The sequence below is a fragment of the Cuculus canorus genome, chromosome 7 (assembly GCF_017976375.1).
Source record: "Cuculus canorus isolate bCucCan1 chromosome 7, bCucCan1.pri, whole genome shotgun sequence".
NCBI classification, from domain to species: domain Eukaryota; kingdom Metazoa; phylum Chordata; class Aves; order Cuculiformes; family Cuculidae; genus Cuculus; species Cuculus canorus.
Window position 1 is genome coordinate 37,296,494 of NC_071407.1, and position 25,748 is coordinate 37,322,241.

A 25,748-nucleotide genomic window follows, 5' to 3' on the forward strand; every position below is an offset into this window, starting at 1 on the left:
GCATTGACTCCAATGAACATCTCAAACTTAATGATAATTCCCCCCACGTCCAGTTTCAACCCGTGAAATCCTGATTCTTTTGCTTCAGCTCTGGCTGCTCTTCCCTGTTTATCCAGGAGCGTCTAGCTCTGGTCTCAACCCTGGCACCGTAGCGCTTTCACCTGGAGTTTTGGATTCAAACGAATCCATTTCTGAGAGGAAATCTTGCCTGCATAAGAATCCTCGTTTTGATGGACTGCTCATCTCTAATACACAAAATATTCTGCGGTGACTGCAGGCTGCCCATCCGAGCCCCTCACCTGGAGAGCTGCCACTCCTAAACATGCCATGATGATACGGTATCATTAATCATTTAGATGTCCCGCTGCTGGGCATCCCTATTTTTATCCAGGCCTCAGAGTGAAGGAGAAGTGTGTATGACAATATATGTATTATAATATACCTTAGTGTGGGAGCGTGCACGTTGTTGCCTTATGCTATTGCTCCTTTTTTTGCGTGCCAGCCGAAAGCTTGGTGGCTTCTAGCACAGTCAGTGCTGATGTTATATGCTGTTAAAAAGATAAAAGGAAATCCCAGATATAAAATTTTAGTATGAAAAAGTGTAAAAGAGGCAATAAATTTTAGTTGTGGTATAACTCCACTTTAGCTGCTTTGATTGCAGTATAATATTTTATACTATTGAGTAGTCATTTAAGGCTTCCATTGTGTATTATAGAGGCATGGAATGGTTTGAGTTGGGGTTGTTGGTCTCTTTGCCCAAGTGATGGGTGATAGGATGAGAGGGAATGGCCTCAAGGTGCTCCAGGGGGGGTTCAGATGGGACATTAGGAAAAATTTCTTCACCGACAGGGTTCTCAAGCACTGGCAGAGGCTGCCTGGGGAAGGGGTTGAGTCCTCATCCCTGGAGGGGTTTAAAAGATGGGTGGATGAGGTGCTTAAGGCTATGATTTAGTAGTGGACAGGTACAGTTGGACTCAATGATCTCAAAGGTCTTTTCCAACCTAGGGATTCTATGCTTCTATGAACCTCTTGACAGAAGGATAATACACAGTGTGCCTTCATCCTTCCCTACATCCGTGAAAAATAAGAGTTAGCTTTTGGGGAGATTGATGACACAGACTCCAATATCTCGGATCGAAGACCTTTATTGCTCTTAGCAAGCTCCTTATTTACACAATGTTACATTACATCTAAAACTTGGCATCATTTGATTGGTCACAAACAACTGTTCACGCGTATAAGTTTACACTACTATTGGTTAGTTGCTACTGTCCACGTGCCAAGATCAAATGCTTGCTAGGTTAATTAGCTTTGCATATTTTACATGCTTTTCCCCTAAGTTATCATGACTTCTACTTGTTTAACTTACACCTCCCTCTCAGCTTCTGGGCATACAGCCATAGCTTAACGTTACTATCCATTGTTTCCTCTTACTACACCGTTCATGGTCCTTCAAGGGCTTCGTGGCCTTCGTTAATAGAAAATGTTTCTACAAGCTGACAGCTATCAGTCGCTGGCTCAAAGCATAATAACATATAGAATCAGGATGAGGCCTGGTGTTCGGAGATTGTGCTCTCATTCTCTGTTATGGACTCCAACAGGAATTTGGTCCCAGGCACCAGTCTGCTAAGGACTGGTCTGTCTGCTAAGGACCATCCGACCAGGATTGAGACTGGGATGAAACCTTTTGTTTTTCAGAGCTACTTGTTCACCCAAAATGAAGGATCTGTTAAGGTACATTTGCAATCAGCCACAGACAGAATAATTTATGGTAAACTTGTTTTGTCTTTCACAATTACATGGAACAGTAGGGAAAAAGAAGTGAAGGATTTAAGGATTTGTGATCTGAGCTAGTGGTGTCAGCTTAGCAGTCACCCCTTTGCTGGGAAGACTCTATGAAAGAACTGTAGGGAAAAATCTTTCATTTTACTCTGAAGGATAGCTGTGCTCTGGAAAAAACTACTTCTGATGAACTAATAAGTTGTATTGGTGATATGTGTTCGTGGTAGGGCGCTGGGATGCTGTTGGATATTTTAGTCCAAAGAAAAAGAACTTATAAACTGTATTTCATTCATCATTTTCCTATTCAGCACATATTTTTTTAAAAAAAAACGCCAAACCTATGCAGTTATTGTGATTTTGTCATCTGACTAAGCAAGGCACCCATTGGCCTTGTGTGATAACCATGCAGTGTGCTGACTAAAAACCATCCCCAAATCACCAGGCTGGCTGAAATTCCCTACATTTTTTCATTTTTTGATAGAAAGCACCTACTTTACAAGATCGTCTTTTCTCATTGAATTTACAGGGATTTTACTGAGTTTTTAGTGACTTGGTATTGGCCCTCATCGCCATCGTCATCATCATCATCAGCCAGTACAGCAGGAGACCATCCCCTTCAGCGATTGTTGCCCTACACACACCCAGCTGAATAATATTCATTTCTTCTCCTGGGATACAGCTCATCTAAAAATCAATTAAAACGTTCATTTTGCAGAAGACATTAAAAAACCTCAGCAAAATAGTGATCCCATTCATATTAATTGTCTCTTCCACTCTAAGGAGAGGGAAAGACTAATTTTCTTTACAGAAATCTCTCATCCTAGGGTCATTCTTTCCTGTCGGTTCAATTATCCAAGTAAAAATGCTTACCAAAATGGAAATTCTGTCTTGAAAAACAAGAGATTTTAAATAATGGGATGCATTTCACTTAATGTAATACCTTGCACTTGCGTGATATGACTGGAGAAGAAAAATTTGAATATTTGTTTGGAATATTTTACATCCTGCAAATGCTGTTAGGAATAAAAACTCATTAACCGAGGTATTTGTGAACTAAAGTACCAGGAAATAATAGCAAAATAACTTCTTGAATTTTTATTCCTAAGTATATTTGTAAATGCTTACTTGAAAGTCATTTTGCTTGTTTCCATTTCCCATAGTGAAATGGGATATGGGGATGAAATCTGTTGCAATTATGCTTTAGAAAACAAAACCAAACAAAAAGTGCAGAGGTCTTTAGAGTAGGTTTGTTCAATTAAACTGTTTCTCTAAGGAAAAACTGGTGGAAACTGTGTATGTATGCTAACATTTATAGTTAATGCAAACGTCTAAGCCACATTTAAGGTGGAAATCTTGACCACTTGGGGTTCTTGCACATCGAGTTCCCATGATCCTGGGTTTTTTTGAGCATCTGCATTTTATGCAATGGTAATCTGTTACATTTGGGTCTACGATGGGACTTTGCTTCTGAAATACATGGTATAATGTGTGGGACATAACACTGAAGTCTTGGAATTTATCAGAGACCTGAAAACTAAAGTTGGAAAAAAATTACTAAAACATCCAGAATTGGGACGAGTTCAATCATTAGGAAATAACAAGCCTGGGGCTGGAAAACCTCTTGAGGCTGAGGAGAAATTTGTCTTCTACTTTGGGAACAGGATGAAACCTTATTGAATTTTGCTGTCTCGGAAATAGGATAATGCGCTAAAAGCTCGTGCAGCTCACTGGGTGTCACGGGCAAGGACGTGTCCCAGGCTACAATGAACTGACTCCCTGTTTCTTGCTTGCTTTCAGCCTTCATTGATTTCTTCTCATCTCGCAGTCGCTTTTAGGCAATCTTCCCTGAGCCCATCTACTGCAGCTACAATTATATTCCAGATCATTTCAGTGCATGCTTAGTCCATTGTCCGGTGGATGAGTTTTATGTTACTATTTTGAATTGTGTATCCATTTTCATGCTTTTTCATGAATTAATTTCTTTTCCTCTGCAGTTCACAGCAGGTTTTTCAAATTTTGACATTTTGCTAATTACATTTTCCCCTTGTCTTGTTTTTTCCAGCTCTCGTAAATGTGAAACTTTGGGCTATTGATCGGCAATGTTTTCAAACAATAATGATGAGGACAGGCCTCATCAAGCATACTGAGTATATGGAATTTTTAAAAAGGTATGACACGCGTTTACTTTATCAAAAAATATAGTGAAACTGCCGTCCCCAACTTTTGACATTTTGTGAATGCAGTATTTGATTTGTTTCCTTTTCATCTCTTTTTTTTTTTCTTTGCTGTTTAACCATCTGTAAACCATATCCTCCGGCCCCAGAAGGAGTCTGACCACAGCTTAGTTTCGTTCCCGTTGTGAATTGTTCATTGGCAAAGAGTTACGCAGCTAAGGTGTAAGAGAAAAAGGTTTAATATCCATTGTTTGGAGCATACCTTATTAAAGAAAATACACATTTGTGGGGTTTTTTTTAAAAAAACTCACCATCCTGAGGGAAAAATCTGATTTATAAACTGTTGTAGGAAGCAGCGAGTCCATTCAAAGTGTGTTCTTGTGCTTCTAAAGGGAAATGTAAGTTTCTAGAGAAGCAAAAACTGTAGCCTGTGCTAAAATACAGATTAGATTAAGAACAAGAAAGGCATAAAGCTGAATCTTTCACTCCTTAAATTTGACTCTCTCAAATGTTTCTTTGGTTTGTGTTCCATCTCAAACTGGAACAAATCCTCCTTTACCGAAGCGATGTCTGATTTCTCAGCAATTCAGTTGTGCCACAGCAGTGAGGGATGGGCAATGTCCCATGTCAGCAAAATAATCCCAAATAGAAGCATAACGTCACCAAATTCTAGAGAATAAAAAATCGCCCAAGTCACTGTGATGCTATAAGTGATCCCATTGCTTCTGGAGATGTTACCAAACCAGGCTTGTCTCCGCTCAAAACGCTCCCTGCGGCGTCATTGCCCCAACAAACCGACACCCCGTCACTACGGGAAAGGGATTAAAATGATACCCTGGAGATGGTATCTCTTGATGCTGGATGGAGATGTGCACAAAACCCTTTGGATCTGGGCTCCTTCCCACCACCCTTCTGCACGGGGAAGCTGTACTTGTTTCTGTCTTTTCTGTGTTTGTTTCTGTTATAGTTTGGATTCAGATAGTTTTCAATATATGACAATGTTTTAGACGTGATTGCTTCATTCCCAGAAGTTGCTGCTTTATTCCTAAGAGAGGTTTCCAGGGGAAAGTGCTGTTGTGGAATCTAGAAACTCTTTCAGTTTATTCAGTGGTCTAATGATACATCCCCTCTAAAAGGGATGGTTTGGGTGAGAAACCCATCCCACACAGCCATATCAGATGACAGGCAATAGCTCTCCCTACTATGGGCCTATGAATTTTTACCCAGACGTGTCCCGTGCTTGATTTACTTTTGTTTCTGACCTGCTTTTTTATGTCTTTTCAAACGTTAGACTTCCAAAACTGGAACACGATGCGCACTGTATTTACTACGGTATTCAGTAACATAGTCTCGAGGAGTAGCCTGTATTCATTCAAAGTGAGATTAGTTTTTGTTCGGTTTGTATTAGAAGAAAAAGGAATATAGAAAAATATTAAATATAGGGAATATTTGTAAAATTCATATAGAAAAATAATAAAAATATGTATACTAAATAAATCTCTGTGATGCTATTGTCGAGGAGTCGTGGAACTAGACTGTCCCACAGGGTGACCACAAGCCTCTGATCTGCAGGAAAGGCTTTAGGAAGGTGAACCCATGAGCACAAGCGTGCCTGTAACCACAGCTCAGCCACGACCATGGGTGAGGAATTACTCAAAGCTCAGGCACCAGGAGCCGCTTAGACACGGGAGCAGAGAACTGCCCAACTCACTACACTGGTTCTTGGCTGGGTTGACATCCCACATTATGGCCTTTCCTGGAGTTTCACCTGTGATTATATTATCAGTCATGAATGAAAATAATAATAATAAAATAATGAAACCGAAATAATTGGCCAGGCGTCATGGCCTCTGATGAGGACACGGTGTTTCCCTGGAGAGGACTAGGACCTTCATGGAGATGGTCCTAGTGACCTCCCAGTTCCTGAAGGGGCTACGAGAAAGCTGGGGAAGGACTGTTTACGAAGGCTTAGAGTGATAGGATGAGGGGCAATGGGGATAAACTGGAGAGGGGCAGATTTAGATGAGACAGAAGAAGAAATTTCTTCCCCATGAGGGTGGTGAGGCCCTGGCCCAGGCTGCCCAGGGAAGCTGTGGCTGCCCCATCTCTGGAGGTGTTCCAGGCCAGGTTGGATGGGCCTTGGGCACCTGATCCAGTGGGAGGTGTCCCTGCCCATGGCAGGGGGTGGGACTGGATGATCTTTAAGGTCCCTTCCTACCCAAACTATTTATTATTCTATGTTCTGCTACTCAGAGATGACATGAAAGCGCAGTCATCAAAGTCTTTTTTGTGTGTGTCTCAGTTTATGTTTATTAACAAGCAAAATCAGAAGAAAAAACCAAAACCTATTGCCATACTGAAAACATTGAAAAAAATGTAAATTCAAATATTAACACGTATTGGCCTTTCTTGTGTGCTGGCGAATGAAACTAAGAAATAAATATAAGCTCAGTTCAGGGGGTTAGAGCCTCTGGCGCTCTTTCGGAGCAGAAACTGTGCACACATTAAGCTCTTGAGCTTGGAGCTTTAATAGAGATTTTCTAGAAGATTGTCAAGATTAATTTGAATGCAGATTCCGCAGAGCTTGCCCACCCTTAATTTTGAAGCAAATAGTGTGAGGAAAAAAACAAGAAGCGTTTTCTCACACTGTGTCTGAGCATCTTGGACACCGCCTCGTAGAGTGTCGAGCTGCATACTAATGCTCTCAGCCTATGGCAAGCAAATATTTTTTTCTTTAAATCTTGCAGTTTGAACTTAGGAAGAGATTGTAGCATGGGGCAGCTGGAGAAAAGTCATTGCATCTGCCCATTGTGTCTTCCAGTTTTGCTGAAGCTCAACATAAATTACATTTATTACATTAAAAACTCATTTTTAAGGATGCTTTCCTTACAAATATTTTTAAGGAAAAAATAGCTTGAATCTTGAAAACATGGAATGTGTCAGCTGTTGACTTTATTCTGTGTTCATTCCTTTTTTTCTTCCCTAATTAATAAATGGCTTACAATTTTCTTATTAAGAAATCAAATGGAATAGAAACAAAGGTTTAAAAGGTACCTGTTCAGAGAAAAGTAAGTGGGGATGAAAAGCATTATTTGGTGCTTGCAGTGCTCTAAAGAAGTTGCCCGTGTCATTCTCTTCAGTAACATGTTTTCACTTATGGAGACAATATAATAGACAAACAGCTTTTGGTCTGAATTGAAGGCATTCGTACCTCCTCATTCTTCTTGCTGAAAACAGGTGCAGAGAGCACTGGTATCACCAAGGCTCTTTGTAGTCATTGTACAAAACAGTACCTCTTTGGCCTGTGTAGTCGTTTCGTTGTGGTTTTCCATGGAAAGAACACATTCATAGCAAAGGTCCATAGTATGTGTAGTCCAATCCTTTCTTTTGAACACCTTAAGAAAACCATAAAAAGGACATTTCCTGGGTAAGAAATCCAGAATTACCTTTCCAGTAGATGCTGTGCTAGAAGGCTCTCTCCTGGTCTTCCCCAAGGGGTGGAAGTATGTAGTTCTCATGAGTTACCTAGAGAGAACTTTTCTGACATATAAATCAACTGCAACGTACTGGAATAAGGAGCAAGTGAAAGCCGTCTTTTTTGTAGTATTTATGAGGAACCAGTCTGTGTATCCCTTTGTGTTGCCCATAAAGTCAAGGGATGATCTTTGAAGTGATCAAAAGACGCCTTAATTCCCCAGCAGCACCTGCTTCAAGGAAGAGATGCAAAATCCACGTTGTCTTTTGGTCCCCTGTGTATATGCTGAATGAAGAATTATGGCAACGATTCCTTTTAGAACGTGAATTTTAGGTAGCCCATTATACGGCTAAATCAATGGTTGGTCAAACCAGTTTGTAGTGCAGTTGACAGAAAAAAATTAAAATGTAATATTGTGCTGTAGATTTAGTAACTCCTTATGGCATAGGTTTTAACTCCATGTGGTATAGCAGCATTTCTTTTGATTTGACCCAGCTTAGTGCTTTCTATATCTCGTTCGATGCACTTGCCCTGATACAAGCAAGCAAGAGCATCTGTCTGCAGTGGAGTTTGCAGCTATGATAAAATCAACTATTCATCTCACTGCAGTGCTCATTGTTATAACGTTGGAATGATTTCCTTCTCACGCCTGTACTAAAAATGATTCCATTTAGGCAAGATCAGGGTATTTCTGTTAAGGAAATAGTCATTTATAAAACAAATTTGTCCAGGAAATAAAAGATGGTGAAAAGTCTTACGCTGTTTCAAGTTTATTAATTTCCTGCTAAAGCATTAAAGTTTAAAGGAGGGGTACAAATACCCACTTACCAAAAAGACCAGAATGCCTCAGAAGAGTAAATATTGTATTTTTACAAAAAAATCTTTCTCAATGTGCTGTAAAAAGAGGCTTCGTGTTTTGGTCCACCAAGAAACTGAGTCATCCAAGACCTCGGAACAGTTCAGGAGAGCAAATGATGCTCTGTACTGCCCTAGGGGCAGGATCTAGCTTTAGAAGTAGAAACTAAACAGAAGTTTACACACACACTCTCAAGTCTTATAAATAAAAATTCAGTAGTGCTAATTGAAAGAAAATTGAAGTATCTTGTTAGCCCAAGCTTTGAACTTAATGTCTGAAACTTTCATCTGGCTGAAGAAACGCCCACTCTTCAACCTTTAGTGTTTTGTTGTGGCGCTCTGGATTGATCTCGAGTCTTATTGACAGTTTTATCCAACACAAAATTGGCTTCAGGGAGAAGTTTTGATCAGGGCAGGCATGCAGAACTGAGCTGGCGATAGGTAAGGAATGGGAGTTTATGCACTCGCAGCTTAGCGGCGTGGGGAATTAGGCTGGTAAAGCTTTTTGTGTGTAGCCACATATTTAATTGTGGCAACATGTACTGAAATTGGTCAGTGTGAGTGCTGTGAGGATTTTATAGCAAAAGTTTTGCTTTTCATGCGCGTCATTTGTCAGTGATAGGAAAGCAAATGCAAAAGTGTGTGAAGCTTTATTAAATGACTGTATCTTTGAAATACTGTCTGCAGTTTCACATGAGATGTTTCCTGAAGTGCATCTTAGGGTGAAATTATACTGGACAGAAGTGGGAGAGAAATTAAAAGAGTGACGCAAAGGGAGGAGAGACTTTGGTGAAAGAGAGTGGGAGATCAAGGGTGAATTGGCGAAGTAGGTGCGTAAAAATTGTTTCAGCTGACTAAATCTGCAAACAGGTTTTGGCTTAAAGAAGACAACTTTTGTGGAGCACAGGAACATAAACAAAGTGAACAGAGGGGACAGCTGAGAAAGAGGAAAAGGGAATTTTTTTTTTCTATAAGGCAAATAAATACATCTATTCTTAATGCAAAGTAAATGTAAGAACAGATGTAGCGGTTCAAACCAAGAGCCCATCTAGATTGATGTCTTTTTCATCTGAAGATGTTGCTCAAGGCAAAAAAGGGCAGGACCATTCCCACTAGGATGGGTATGCTGTCTTTGAAAGCCAAGAGTGTTATCTTGAAGGATGTTTACAACCACAAGATCTGTCCATCACCCGCCTTTAGGGTGTCCAAATTTTCAAAGATAGTCCAAGGAGTGTCTCTAGGTGAAACACGCTGGATTCATGTCATGATCAAGTTCCATCTGACCTCAGAGGCAACAACAATTCTGTAGAGTTAGCCCACTTTCACTGTGCTGTCCAGGCTGATGGGCACCAGCTCAAACATGTGAGCCGTGAGCCATGCTATTGATATAGTGGCAAGAAAGCTTATGTCCAGATTATGATTTCTTGGATGGAGCTAGGAAGTCTTGAAGGATCCAAACAGCATCTCCCAAGATCTGTAGATGAGATGACAAAACTTGAAAATCAACTCACCTTCCTCTACTGTGTCCTCTACTGACCATAATAAGAAGCTCAGGAAGGAGTAAAACCAGGCAGAGGTAACAGATGCGTAGGTTGTCTGCTTTGCAGCTGAGCTGGCTTTCTGGCTCCTGTCTGTGGAAAGCTCTGAGTTGTTTCTTCTGAAGTGTTTACACTTGACATTTTTCAGCCCTCTCTTTCCTGTTAGTGTAACCCAGCTGAGGCGAATCATAAACCACCTGCAATTCCTCTCCAGTTTGCAGAGCTGTCAAGCAATATCTTCCCTCTTCTCTGAAGATGCGTTGTTGTTTGTGTCGCTTGGTGCTGCCCGAACCCCCCGGGCTGCTAACGGAGGGAAAATTCAATGACTAATCTGAGTTAGAGCATATCTATTACGTGGCAGTTTTAAGCGGAAAGCATAAATGGCAGCACTCCTTCCCATCCCAAGAAGGGTCCAGCTTGGCAGAGTACACCAGGAAACACTGGGAGCGCTTTCAGAGCAGACCTCCACTTAGTTCATTCTTGGCTAAGGTCTGCAGTCACCTTAAGGCCATAGTGAGGGTTAAAATTATGATTTTTTCATAGTTGAGAGCAAAAAGATAGGCAAGAAGAACTATCAAGCAGGCAGAAAATCAACTCAACTCATGAAATCAATCTGTGTAAGAACCCTTTCAATTGTTATGTTGGTTGAGATGGAAGTACAGCTTAACCCTTGACTCTGAAGGTCGTGTGGAACTCACCACACCATGAGGAGCTACACAGAGTTATACCCGAGGCTTTAGTGGGGAAGGCTGATATGACTTGAGAGACTTTTCAAGACTGAATCTTCAGTCTTTTGCGTTTTGGTTAGATAAATGGTGTGTTATAGCCAGCACTGGGGAAAATAGACATTTTGGAAAGCCACACGTACCACCACTACCTTTGTGCTTCTCAGCTCGGATTCCTCACAGTTAACGACAAGTTGGTTGCACAGAGAGTCACATCCCAGGCTGTCATTCCTGCAAAGGCCACCAATCTGTGTGTAAACAGAGTGGAGCTAACGGGCTGCCAGGGATCACCAAGAGCCCCTTGAGAAAAGCAAGAAGGAGCAAAAGCGGGTTGGAGCGAGGCAGGGGTGGATATGGTGGGGAAGAGCACGGATGAGTTACTGCAGAAGGGGAGGATGGCAGCAGCCTGCAGGATGCAGACCGGAGAGTAAATAAGATGTCAGGATGCAAGCTAGGGGTATCCTAAAGGTAGAGAAAAGGAAAAGGCTGTTGCATTTCCTTGGACAGGCACGGGAAAGATTCAGGGGTGGTTTTACGTGAGGAGCTGTGCATAAGTCTGCAGGCAGTGAAAACACTGAGTGTGCCCACAGGAGCTCTGAGGAAGTCCTTGCACCTCCCGGGCTCATGCATAAAGCATGAAGGCAGCCTGTGGTACGGCTGTTGTGGTATTTCAGGAGCTCTGCATGAAAACAAAAAGCTGTGTTTCAGCTTTGGAAATCACACCACATCTTGTCTGTCTGGTTTGTTTGCTTTTTTTTTCCTTCGTTGCTTTAAATTCGTGTTGTGCTGTGGACACTTGAGGATATCTTGAAGGAAGTTGCTGTTCGCAGGTGGCTGAGCGTAAGGAGGTGGTTTCGCCGCACCACGGTGCACAGGCAGGCACTGAAGTAGAACTGAAATGACACGCCACACTATCAAACTGTCAGTTTTCTTTTGCCCTTCAACAAGAAAAATAGTCTTTCTCATCTTCCAGTGGAGAGAAGGCCAAGTTAAGATTTTTTTAACAGATTTTGTATTTAAGTACTTTGGTAGCCAGAGTCAAGCTGCCAGAATCCCTTATGAGTGCTGTTGATGCATATGAAGGGGCTGGAGGGGGTTATGTTTTAGGTGATAAAAGTATAATATTGACCAATTATGTTTTAATCTAAGGAAAATCTTTATTGGAGGCAAGGCACCACAAGGAGGAGGGAGGAGAACTGAAGAGAAAATTAAAGTCTCGTGTTCCTGTTGATTCAGAGCATGAGGAAGTGTGAACAATAATTGATAGGGGTTTTTTTAACATGGGAGCATTTCAATCAAGGCAGCTTCAATAACGCAATTAAGTGCATTAAGGGGATTGAAGGCAGCAGCCCCTGGACAACGCTGAAGATTGATCTTGATGTCTGATGTGTTTGAAATGTGGATTAACACAAATAGGACCTCTGTATCTTATTTTAATGTAATTTAATCTTAGACTCATGGAATGGTTTGGGTTAGAGAGGACTTTTGAAGCTCATCTAGTCCAATCCCTCTGCCATGGGCAGGGACACCTTCAACTTGATAAGGTTGCTCAGAGCCTTGTCCAAGCTGATCCCAATTATTTCCAACCTGTTTCTGTCTCACCATCCTCACTGCAAAAAATGTCTTCCTTACGTCCAGTCTAATGTTACTCTTTTTGCACAGACTATTCTTTTGCACACCAAAGTGAGTCTCGATGGGTCCTGCGATTTCCCTTTTGCTGCTCTCTGCTGCTGGTCTGCAATTTGACAGTGAATAATTTACCCAAGGCAAGTGACGGACAGTGACTTTGCTCCCGACGTCCATCCATGGGCCAATTTAGGGCTTTGCAGAAATGAGGAATCGATACATCTAGTGGGAAACAGCTGGTTGCAAGGACTAGGGGTGCAGAAATGGAAATTGTGGGCAGTGCGATGGAGGCCACAGGCGGTAGCAGTAGTAAGACATCTGCCCATTGTGAGGATTTTGAAGTGTTTGACTTTCTTTGCCCAGTTTTTTGTTCATTCAACTCAGAGTTTTCTTGGTTAGGTAAGATCTAATTTGCTGGTAGAATTGCTGTGCTACTTGACACAGTCTTTACATATCAAAGGAGAACAAAGCCGCATATATCCTCTATGTCCCCATATATTCACTCTATGAATAAGCAGAGACACTTTCAAAGATGAGCTCATGATCTCAGTAGACATGTCTTGGTTTAAATCTACTACCTTCTTTGATTTTATACTGTTGTAGTGGTTCCAAGTCAACATCATCCGGGTAAAACCTATCTGTACATGCATGTGGAGCCATCAAGCTTATTTGCGTAGAAATAGAAGAGAAAGACAATTCCTTCTCAAGTGGTGTCCCTCAGGGGTCCGTACTGGGACCAGTGCTGTTCAATATCTTTATCAATGATATAGACAGTGAGATCGAGGGCACCCTCAGCAAGTTTGCAGATGACACCAAGCTGAGTGGTGCAGTTGCCACAGCGCAAGGATGGGATGTCATTCAGAGGGACCCACACAAGCTGGAGAAGTGGGGCTGTGAGAACCTCATGAGGTTCAATAAGGCCGAGAGCAAGGTCCCACACCTGGATCGGGAGAATCTGCAATTTCAATACAGGATGGGAGATGATGTGATTGAGAGCAGCCCTGCAGAGAAAGACTTGGGGGTGGTGGTCGATGAGAAGCTCGACATGAGCCGGCAATGTGCACTCACAGCCCAGAAGACCAACCGTGTCCTGGGCTGCATCCAAAGCAGCGTGGCCAGCAGGGCGAGGGAGGGGATTCTGCCCCTCTCCTCTTCTCTTGTAAGACCTCATCTGGAGAACTGTGTCCAGTTCTGGAATCCTCAACATAAGAAGGATATGGAGCTGTTGGAACGGGTCCAGAGGAGGCTACAAAGATGATCGGAGGGCTGGAGCACCTCCCGTACGAGGACAGGCTGAGAGAGTTGGGGTTGTTCAGCCTGGAGAGGAGAAGGCTCTGAGGAGACCTTATAGCGACCTTCCAGTATCTGAAGGGGCTGCAGCAAAGCTGGGGAGGGACTGTTCACAAAGGTCTGTGGTGATAGGATGAGGGGGAACTGGTATGAACTGGAGAGAGGAAGATGTAGGCTTGACATAAGGAGGAATTTCTTCACCATAAGGGTGGTGAGGCCCTGTCCCAGGTTGCCCAGGGAAGCTGTGGCTGCCCCATCCCTGGAGGGGTTCCAGGCCAGGTTGGATGGGCCTTGGGCACCTGATCCAGTGGGAGATGTCCCTGCCCATGGCAGAGGGGTGGAACTGGATGATCTTTAAGGTCCCTTCTGACCGAAACTATTCTATGATTGTGTGATTCATCACTAAATGTTAAAAGATAGTAGTGAGGAAGCTTTGTAACCTTGCATAGAAAGAGGATCGTGCATAAAGATTCGCTGTTGTATGGGTGAAAACCAACAGACACACAGAATCAGCTGAGTCAGCAATCCTGCATTTTGAGTTAGGAGAAGGAATTTATTTATTTTTTTTAAATGAGCAGGAGAAAAACAAGAAGCAGTGGAGAACTAAAGAATTTTCCTGATTCAGATCAGTCAAAATACCCTTGTTCGTTACATGGTGAGCCTCACTAAGCAGATGCTCTCAGGAAGGCTGATGGAATCTCAATCTTTAGTTTTAGAAAAAACAGACTTTGAAACACTATCGAACAGCAGCTCCAAATGGTTTTATTGGGGTTTTCTTGGAGGTCAATGTGAGGGTTGGACTGTGCTTCTTTTTTATAAAACTTGCTGAAGCTTAGCAGCTTAGGAGCTGTAGGAAACAAACTGACAAGGTGGCCGTTGTCTGCAGGGAAGGCAGAGATGGCAGAAAAATGAAGTCAAGCCAGAATAAGGCTGCGGTTATGAATGAGTTAGTCTATTCTGCATCATCAATTAACAGGAGAATCTCCTCTGTGATGTTTTGTACGTGTTCTTGCAGGGGTTTGTCAAAGATAGAGTTCTAGGGGAACCTGTGTTTCTGGAGTGGTTTTGCACTGTACTTCAATGTAGCTGCCGATAAGTCGAGGAGAGATAGTGTCAGGAATTACATCTGGGACTTTCTCTTCTTGGGTGGTTGGCTGTTAGCCTTTAAAATTAATGGTGTTCAGGTTTATTTTAACTTTCAAATCCTTTTGCTCAGCTAATAATCAGATCTATATCAGCTCCTATGTGAAAGGAGGATTATTATCATCATTATTATTCTTCAGATGAGTGAGTAATTTGAGCAGTTCTTGACAGAAAGGTACAGGCTAAGTGTAGCTGCTGTATCTTTCCCCTGCCCCTCCTTGTCTAAGGAGAAATGCCTGTATTTCACTGTGGTGTATTTGGTTGCATATGGAAGCCCTTCACTTGTTAGGAGACTTGGGAGTAAATAACATTCTTATGTGCCTTAAATTATTTAACAGATTTTCAATTACAGCTGATTAAACACCTTCATCTACAAACAAAGATGAGTACTTTGATGATGCTGATCAATATTTTGCTCTCATTTGCTCAATTAAAGCAATTTTAGAGATGTTCATGTGGGACCAAACAGTCTATTCCTGTTCCCTACACCAATAGATACTGAAAACTGGGCTGTAACTAACACCCTAGATGTTCTTCATCAGTTATACTGTATGCAACACGGCTTCCAGAAATTACTGTCAGCCCATTATTGCTTTTTCTCTTTCAGTCCAAAGTGATCGTTAAATAGGCAATGGACCAGTCAAGCTAAATGAAACCCGGTTTTTCAGTGATATTGTTTTATTGACCTTTGAAGTCCACAGCAGAGAAACGCTCTTACCAATGCTTGTACGTAAGCGCTGTGTCTGGCCAGAGTCAATCACGCCTTTGGGTTATGTTGGCCAATACTCTTTCTCCTTGCAAAACAGTTTGTCTTCTTGAGTTGGTAACTGGAAGACCAGGCTTCATGCTTGAAAACTGTGTATCCAAACTGTCTTTTGGTCCTAATGAAAAATTTGAGTTTGCCTGCAAACGCACAATGCCAAGCAAAGCATTTTGGCAAACCATTTATTTGATGAAAAATGAGCTTTAGGGCTGAATAATTTGTTGACAGAATATCTCAGAAATGATGAAAGAAATTTCTTCTCTCACAGTGATGGATTCCTTGCACAATGAAATAACTACATGGATGCAGGGAGAGCAGCGGATGTCATTTGTTTAGCGTTTAGAAAGGCTTTTCAACACAGTTGCCCTGCAGCGTTATCATTTGGAGGCTGTGGACGAATGGGCTGGACGCATGGATGGTTACATGCGTTGAAAGTTGGCAGGACTGTTGGGCTCAGAGAGAGGTAATTAACAGCTTTGATGTTTCGCTGTTGCTAGTGAAAAGCAGATTATGGTGGGAGTTGATACTGGGGAGATGCTCCATGTCTCTATTGACAGTCTGGGTAGTGGGACAGAGCCATCTTCAGCAAATATGCATCCAGGGATAAATTAGGGGAAAGGAGTTGTTGGTGCCAAGACAGAGTGGACCTTCGTTTAGAAGGGACATTGAGAAATTTGTCTGTTGGGTCAAATCAACCTCATGAAACTCATCACGGAGCGCAGGGTAAGGTTTTGTTCCTGGGGCTGAATAAACCCCCGCATTGGCAGAGGCCAGGGACTGACTCGCTGGACCGGAGTTCTATAGAAAAGGACCTGGGCCATACAATGAGGCCAAGCTGAGTAGAAGACACCAGCATGCTGTCACCATGAGCAGTCTGTTAGGAAGAGCGTGGCCAGCAGGTCAAGGTAGGCATTTAGTTCTTGTACTCAGTGCTGAAGAGACCACACTTGGAGCAATGTGTTTTAAGCCCCAGATAAGACTGTTAAGACTATTACAGAAGGAGTTGAGGGGCTTTAAGAACAGACGTCCATTACTTCAGGGGCATTTTCAAAGGTATGAAGTCAAACCCTTCTTGGTACTGGCAAGTGATAAAACAAGGGCCAACAGCCATGAGTTGAGGTTTGGGAGGTTTAGACCAGACATGAGAGCAACTACCATTTCTGTAAAGATGGTGCAGGTCAGGACAGGTCACCAGAAAGGGAGTGGGACATGTTGAAGTATGTTTGTTTGAAGGCTACTGTTGTGGGAAGAGTTCAAGAAGAATCTCATGGTCCAGTTTTGGATTTGTTGACACCTCTTTGTGTTTTGGCATCGCAGCTGGGCAACTGGCGCTAGAAAAACTGAAATTAAATCCCACCACTTTTGTTTTGCTTTCTACCACACTCATGGTGTATAACATTCTTGCATTACCTTGGTCTCTTGCTTTTCCAATCCCATTTTTTTTTCTTGAAAAAACGAGCACTTTGTCTTCAAGGTAGTGTCATATATTTCCTGTGACTTCATATTTCAATTAAAGTCTGCAAATGTAAACTGCACTTTAGAAATTGACTGTTAAATAAATACAGCCGGCACTTCTGCAGTCAGTGGCCTTGATGGGAAAAGAAAACCAATCTGAGGGTTGTATATGCCTTTTTATTTCAAGTTTAGATATTTATCAAGGCAAAATGCCGCAGCAAGAAGTAATACTTCACATGATGACCACCGCACATAGGAAAATAGGTCAGGCAGGATCAGCTTCATTTCCATGGCAACTGCTTAATCACTAGTGAAAAAGGCTAACTTGAGCCTAAGTGATATTTCTTAACATAAGTTTCATTTGTAAATGGTCTTATTTTTACAATAACCCAATGGGCACAGAAATCACGGTAAACAGCAGTTCCCTTCCTAATAGCCTGTGTGTACTTCAACATTGTGTTTTAGGCTCTTCTGTACATTTCTGCACACTCAAGGTTGCGTGTAATGTAGGGAAATGTAAATGTTGTAAATGATGTCATGTAAAATGATGTCATGTTGTAAATGTAAGAAAATTGTGGGTTGTAAACAAGAGAGAATTGTAGGGCAGCTGAGCTCCTCATAACTGCTGCAGCTCTGGGATCCTGAGAAGTGGCCGATCACCAGGGCAGCTGCTGATGAGCTGATAAGGGTGTCTAGAGCCTGGCACGGCAGGACAGTTAGGGAGACCACGCGAAGGAGGAGCTTGGAGTAAGAGAGAGCTCTCCAAGAGAGAGCAGCGAGAGAAGGTGAGAAAGTTACAGCACTCCAAGGAGCTCGTAGAGCTCTCCAAGGAGGAGCTTGGAGTTAGAGCAGCACCCAAACGGAGGCCAGGTCATGCTGGAAGGCAACGGAGAACAGAGATCGGGAAGAGGGCCGGTCATCTGTGGCAGTTGTGGTTTGCCAACGCATGAGCTTTGTGCTCAAGAGTTGGTGGGGATTTCCTCCTCCTGGCCATGGTGGTAGCACTGCAGCTTGGTGGAAATCTTGAGCTGCAGCTATTTCAGTGAAGCCACCAAGGTGAAGGGCTCTGGAGCAGGAACATGTCTGGGGATTCTTGCTGAAGAGGCAAACCATGGTGAAACTGTGAAGAGAGGAAAGGTACCGCAGCCACCTCCCCATCCTCCCTTTAATCAGAAAAGAGAGAGCTCCGCGAGTGCCAGTAGTGACTCAGCGTGGGCAGGCCCAAGAGTGACAGTGGCCAATCTCCCTCACATGCAAAAACAGTCCTTCCAGGAGTGCCACAACCAGGATTGCGGTGAATAGGATGGACAAACAAAGCATGGTATATCAGAAGAGCATGGCACGGCAGTTGGTGGGGCATTTGTGCAGGGAAGGCGTGTGGGCAGGGTGCAGCCTCCCTCGTGGCTCTAGGGAGTAACTCAATTTATGGCCACCACCCTCCCAGAAGAAGAGCTACCTATAGTTTTCACTCACCCGAAAGCCATCACTAGATAGAAAGGGGTCACCCAGATGGAGCTTACATGCAAACATGCGGCCATCCAGGTCTCTGGCTGCAGGGAGTGCCTGAGCCTGTCCCTAGTTCTGGAGGGCATCAGAAACAACAGGGATTTTGGTACAATCAGGTGAATGATCACCTCAGCCTGGTGGTGGAGCTGAAGGAGGGAGTGGAAAGATTAAGGAGTATCAGGGAGTGTGAGAGGGAGATAGATGGCCAAGGACCGGGTCCTGCACTTGGACCACAACAACGCCATGCAATGCTGCAGGCTTGGGGGAGAGTGGCTGGAAAGCTGCCTGGCAGAGAAGGACCTGGGGGTACTGGTTGGTGGCCAACTGAACATGAGCCAGCAGTGGCCCAAGTGGCCAAGAAAGCCAATAGTATCCTGGCTTGTATCAGAAATGGTGTGGCCAGCAGGCACAGGGAAGGGATCACATCCCTGTACTTGGTGCTGGCGAGGCCACACCTCCAAATAGTATGTGCAGTTTTGGAGCCCTCACTACGAGGACACCAAGTTGTTGGAGCGCATCCAGAGAAGGGGAACGGAACCAGTGAAGTGTCAGGAGCATAGGCGTTATAAGGGACAGCTGAAGGAACTGGGGCTGTTGTGCCTGGAAGAGGGTGTGGGGAGACCTTATCACTGTCTACAACTCCCTGAAATGAGGTTGTTGAGAGATGTGTGTTGGTCTCTTCTCCCAAGTTACAAGTGATAGGATGAGAGGAAATGGCCTCAAGTTGTGTCAGGGAGATTTAGATTGGATATTAGAAAAAAATTCTTTACTGAGAGAGTGGTGAAGCATTGGAATGGGCTGCCCAGGGAAGTGGTAGAGTCACCATCCCTGGAGGGGTTCAAAAAGCGTGTAGGCGTTGCACTTCGGAACATGCTTTAGCAAGCATGGTGGTGTTGGGCTGACGGTTGGACTCAATGATCTTAGAGGTCTTTTCCAACCTCAATGACTCATTCTAGTTGCAGCCATCCTGACTTAAAGACTGTGAGGTTTTCTGTGTGTAACTTTTCCGCTTCAGAGATCCAGCTCCAATATTAAAACTACATGACAAAATAGGAATTGTGAAAATCTGACTGATGCACTTGAGGAGGTCACAGTGACAACAGGGCTTACACACACTTGAGTTTTATCCTTTTATTTATCATATCCAGAACTGAATGGACATTATAAAATTCCTGAACCAATAGCAGTGTGTGAAAGAAACCTGCCTGAGGCCTCAGACTCTGTATTTATCTCCTCTGGGGTGAAATTTCCCTTTGCCACCAGAACTTGCAGTGTAGTTTTGATGAAGGTACAGGGAAGGCCTTGGTTTGCAGCTTCCACACTCTTTCCATGAGTGAAACATGGAGTAATTTTAGTATCAGACTTGTTACATTGCTTTGACAAATTCAGGTTGCTACTAATGCCAACGGCACCTTGGCTTGTATCAGAAATGGGGTCACCAGCAGGTCCAGGGAGGTTATTCTCCCTCTCTACTCGGCACTGGTGAGACCGCACCTTGAATACTGTGTTCACCACAAGAAGGATGTTGAGGCTCTGGAGTGTGTCCAGAGAAGAGCAACGAAGCTGGTGAGGGGCTGGAGAACAAGTCTTACGAGGAGCGGCTGAGAGAGCTGGGGGTGTTTAGCCTGGAGAAGAGGAGGCTGAGGGGAGACCTCATTGCTCTCTACAACTACCTGAAAGGAGGTTGTGGAGAGGAGGGAGCTGGGCTCTTCTCCCAAGTGACAGGGGACAGGACAAGGGGGAATGGCCTGAAGCTCCGTCAGGGGAGGTTCAGGTTGGATATCAGAAAAAAATTCTTCACGGAAAGAGTCATCGGGCACTGGAGCAGCTGCCCAGGGAGGGGGTCGAGTCGCCTTCCCTGGAGGTGTTTAAGGAACGGGTGGATGAAGTGCTGAGGGACATGGTTTAGGGAGTGTTAGGAATGGTTGGACTCGATGATCCAGTGGGTCCTTTCCAACCTGGTGATTCTGTGATTCTGTGATTCTGTAATAGACTCTACCGTGGCGGCGAGTCCTAAGCATCAAGACACAGTCAGGAAATTTGAGACCTGGGAAAGTGATGAAAACATGAATAAAATTTCAGACCTTAGAGAGCAAATAGTAAATATTTAATGTCTGAAGACTGTATCTCAGCTGACTTTGTCCTTTATAGCAGGTCTCTGATATCGTGCCCGCACTTACACTGTTCCCAAACCCTCAAAGTCATGCCTTGGGTTTGAGTAGAGATAAAAGGCTTCTAATGACAGTGACATTTGATTTAAAACAGTTGGGCAGGATTTCCAATGCCGGGAAGTGGTTGGCAGTGCATTAACTTCAGTCCACTTTTTTTTTATGACGGATTCATTAAAGTTTCAGTTTGCTGTGAAGCTGTTCAGTAATTACTAAGTTGTTTTGCCGTGCAAAGACCCGTGCACTTTGCACAAGGCTTTAGACTTGACAAAAACAGCCTCTGTCATTGCTGCTTTCTCCTGGCATCACTTTTAGTAGTGCTTAATAACACGGGGTCGGCTAAAAACGTACTTCAGGATGCTTTAGAAACAGAGATCTGAAACTCATTGCCTGGTCTGAAAGACGTGCAGCCTGCATCACAACATTCAAAGTTAGATTTTTGTGCCTGGAGAAGAGAGGAAAACTTGGGATAACTGGAATTATACCCCATAGAGTAATGTGGTGCTTAGGTGGTGCCAGGGGTTTTTTTTAAGAAATAAATGGTTTTGTCTGCCAGCTACAGCCCTCCTCGAGTGGGGTCAGTCAAAACGACCATGGCAAAAGTTATAAAAAGGTATTATTTCTTCACATTCTCTCTATAATCAGCCTTTAGTTTCAGAAAGATCCCATACCAGTTCACAAGTGGAGACATTTTGCTGACTGTTACTTAAATACTTTCAGACAGATTATGAAGAAGTGTTTTTTCTCTCTGATGGAAAAGGCTGTTTGGGACTTGTGAAGAGAATGACGGTGGGAAAAAAACAACCACTTGTATGGTTTTGTTAGCAAACTTGCATATCAAAGGCTTTAGCCTTCATTTCATCTTTTCCTATGGATGGCTGACAATTATCTCACAGCCCAGTTAACCCAGCTGTGGATGAGAGTCAGACTGATGGAAAAATGGAAATTGATGTTCTACTTGCCCCTGAAATTTATTTTTTTTTTCCCAGGCTATTTGGTAAACCTTAGCAAAAAGTGTATTTCAACAAGAACAAAGACTTCTTCAAGAGTGTGATTAGCTGTCACTTCAGTTAACTCTTAATAAACACAAACCCCTCCAGATCTACTCATTTGAGTTAAGATCACATAATCATGTTTTGCTGATTGGAAATCCTTTGGGGATTAATACGTGTTGAAGTCTATGTTTGTTCAGGCAAAAATGAAATCACATTCTCTGATTCTTAGGAGCTTTGAAATAAAGTGAATTATTACTTCCTCTGCAAATTGGAACTGTGCATATGGGAGCATAAAACGCATGAATCGGTCTGGATCCTTCTGAAGGGGCAATTTTAATCTTCGTTAGTAATCTGGACGAAACAGTTGCTGACTACAAATAAACCGTGTTGCTTAGTACAAAACAAACTGTATTGAGATGAAAAATAGCGACAGCATCGTTGAATTAGTCGTCACAACACATAACTTGGGAGCACATCTTGTACTCTGAACTCTATTAGAGTTTAAAGACCAAATTAAGTAAAGAACCGGGCATGGTTCCAAGTAAATAATTCATTAAACTCCTGCATTGGGCTGTCTGCTAGGAAGTGTGCAGTGAGACCAACCTTTGGCAAGGAATAGTGCATCTAATTTTGGCCTTGACATTACAAAATGATGCTGTAGCTTCTGCTAGAAACATGAAAACGTGCTGTGTTGGAGAGGAAGCCTCAGCATAGGAAAAAACCTGCTAGTTTGCTATTTGGGTGCAATTAGAGGTGTGACTGAAATATTGTGATAATATGGTGTTATATTCATAGGATAATATCAGTGATTCATGAGGAAAAGAGATTCTTTCTGTATTTGGATCGCATTTCTGTAGCATTTTCAGCATGAAAGTGTGTTACGCTATTGTAATTTGTTTGTGTTTATCCGTTTTTATATCCTATATATTGCATATACTTATTTGTCTTCCTTGCCTACCACTTGGTGAGCTCGTCAATAGCTAACTTGGCGGGTAAAGAAGAAAACTGGCTTTAGCCAATATTTGACATCAATCTTTTGGAATTGGCTTAGGGTGCTTTTATTGTTTCTTTGCTCAGAGTAGCAGGTTCTCTCCTTCTCTTAATGCCCAGACAAAACCTACTCCATGACTACTGATGGACCTACGAGCAAAGAGAGGATACCAGATTTTTTTCTGAATTAACTTCTTCCATCATTCAGTTTAACTTTCACTGCTTTTAGTTATGTAGTGCTTCTTAAGTTGTTGTCACTGGGTGATAGCAGATCTGCTGTGACAGCAATGGATTTCTGTGTTTCCCCCAACAAGCTGAGTGAGAGCAGTGTGAGATTACCTTTGTGGCCTGGACATAGGCTGTAGAACATAATGGATGGTGGTGGCTCGTAAAGCTTGTCCCACTACCTGGCCAGCTGATGGGAGCGTTTGCTGTATCTCTTGATAATTTACATGGTTCCAAACGTTGCATCTGTTCTCTGCGAGCTTCCCTTTCTCTATCCTGTAACTTGGAAGGAGATGAGAAATACAATGAAGGCGATGGTTTTTATTCTTCTCTATAAATATTCTATGGTATAAAATTGGATAGTGATCTTCAAAGGCAAGAAAACATGTTTGTGATGTCTTTTAATGTGACTCGGTAGCCTTTAGAAGGGAGAAACTCAGTATTGCTTCAGCCTGAGTTTATGCTGTTCTCAGTATCTGCGGTATTTTTAGCTTGTGGTAGTCAAATGCAGCTCGTTTGGATCACAGAATCATAGAATAGTTTGGGTTGGAAGAGACCTTAAAAATCATCCGGTTCCAGCTCCTGCCATGGTCAGGGACACTCCCACTGGATCAGGTGCCCAAGGCCCATCCAACCTGGCCTGGAACACCTCCAGGGATGGGGCAGCCACAGCTTCCCTGGGCAACCTGGGCCAGGGCCTCACCACTCTCATGGTGAAGAAATTCTTCCTTATGTCCAGTCTAAATCTACTCCTCTCCAGTTCATACCCGTTCCCCCTGGTCCTATCACCACAAGCCTTTGTGAAAAGTCCCTCTCCAGCTTTCTTGTAGCCTCTTTCGGGTACTGGAAGGTAACTGTAAGAGCTCCTCAGTGCCTTCTCCAGGCTGAACAATCCCAACTCCCCGGGGCAGTGCAGCACACAGGCACGCGAGTCTGCAGTCTTGGGTGTAGACTCCATCCACCAAAATGTAAAACCACCTGAAGGAGTATGGAGGAGTTGAGAAGTCAAACAGATAAGACAGCAGTGGACTCTGAAGTGCTGGAAGTATTCATAGCTGCAAGAGAAACACCGTGTTGGTGCTAGTTGGATCCATTGTTACAGGGGTGGTGTATTGTGATTATGTGAGAACAGGAATGTTATTCACACGTTCAGACGTGAAGATGCTTTTCCAACAAGAAAACACATTGAATAGGGTAAGTTCTCGGTTTTACTGTGGTATGTTTAGAAGTTAGAAACAGGCCTGTGTATGCCATTCTCCAAGCACATCTTTATTAATCTCTCTGAACAGAGTACATATTTTTTACCTGGTAATTGTTGTGTATTGTATTAGCAAAGTACAAGAAAGATTAAGTATAAAGCCTTTAATGTGATTAGAAATAGCTCTTTAGATGCGTATCTCATTTATTGTTTGTAATTGTCTTGAGACTTGGCAATCTGCCTTGTACATACAAACAATAGTTTCCCTTCAGAATGGTTTAACAAGCTGAAGTATGAAGATATAGAAAGTATTGATCTAAAGATAGGCAAGTATAATTAGCAGAAAATAAATGGTTACAGAAAGTAGCCATTGGCATTTGTGGCAGTTGATCTTGTTCAGAAGCTTTTGTTTAGCGTGAAATCCTACTGAGTAAAATTAATGTATTTGATCACTAAATTCCCATAGATTATTGGTTTTGGTAAATTGATTATTTTGTCTTTGTAGAAACACCGTAGTTCACAGTGTTTCTTTTCTATGCCACAGTCTGTGTGGAAATATTCTCTAAGTGATGTGAGCCAATTTGCTGATCAAATTGCTCTTATCATGCTCTCATGCTCTTACGTGTGTAAGGATGGGAAGGTACAACTCTCCATGGCCAGTTCTCCGCAGGGACAACTTTCCACAGGGACAGCTGTCCACAGGGAGCCATTGAAGTTAGGGTTGGGCTTCGGGTCAATGGATAGAGTTCATAGAATCATAGCAAGGTTTGAGTTGGAAGGGACCTTAAAAGATCATCTAATTCCAATCCCCCTGCCCTGGGCAGGGACACGTCCCACTAAATCAAGAGCTCAAGTTGATAACTATCAGTTGATTTGTCTGATAACTATCAGTTAGCTCTCAGTTATCGGATTATTCAAGATCAAGGTCTTTTCTCATTCTCACGATAACCTAAATCTGCTCCTCAGTATAATGTTCTAACCATGGGGTCTCAGATACTTCGGGGGACTCATTCTTAAACTCCTCCAGGGAAGAGACTGTCCAAAAGAAGTGTCGAGGTTCACCAGGGCTTGTTCTTGGTCTCAGGAGACTCTTGCTTCCATACGCTGTTTTCTTGGCTGCAAGTAAGACATTTTCCTGTGCCAGACAAAGCATTTTCCCCAGGAAGAGCTGGGAACCACAGCACGCTTGGTGTTTCTTTGTTATGAGTGTTTTCCTAAGGTCTTCCAAGCAAACTGAGGGAGGGTGTAAGAATAGTTTTTTGAATGGCCCAAAAAAAACTTTATTACTTGATTTTAATAAATACTGCATTTGGAGAATGTTCTTGGCTTTCTTGAGCTGTTGATGAGTTTTAATCAAAATGATGGTTTGGATTTGGTTTTGAAATTATGACGTTTGTTGTGTGTAATGTGGGGAGAAAGCTCCTGCTCTGAGAGTTTTTCCCCCTCTAAAAAAAAGTATCGTCTGCAGCATCTTGTTGCTGAGACTTCAAAGATGAATCCCCTATTAGTGTAGATTTTGGTCAGAAGATAATTACCCGGAGTGAGAAGATGAAGATGTAGACCAATGTCAGGCCGGGGACACAAACCACTTCCAGCAAGCTTGCAGCTAGAGCGAGAACTGAAATATTCTGCTAGGTTAAATCATTTCAAACTACTATGTTTAAGTAGCACCACAAAATATCATTTGAATACCAAGCTCTCAGCATCACAGTGACACAGAGCATTGAATATCATAGAATTGTTAGGGTTGGAAGGGACCTTAAAGATCATCCAGTTCCACCCCCTGCCATGGGCAGGGACACCTCCCACTGGATCAGGTGCCCAAGGCCCATCCAACCTG

The 25,748-nt window shown here is 42.9% G+C and overlaps 1 protein-coding gene across 3 annotated transcripts in view; it reads left to right on the forward strand.

Moving 5' to 3' along the window:
• Positions 1-25,748, forward strand: part of PRKG1 (protein kinase cGMP-dependent 1) — a 529,543-nt gene that overhangs the window by 325,341 nt on the left and 178,454 nt on the right. For all 3 annotated transcript variants that reach the window (XM_054071966.1, XM_054071965.1, XM_054071967.1), the window contains exon 4: positions 3,845-3,950. In XM_054071966.1, coding sequence (XP_053927941.1) covers positions 3,845-3,950 — 106 coding nt within the window. The remainder of the gene's footprint in view (positions 1-3,844; positions 3,951-25,748) is intronic.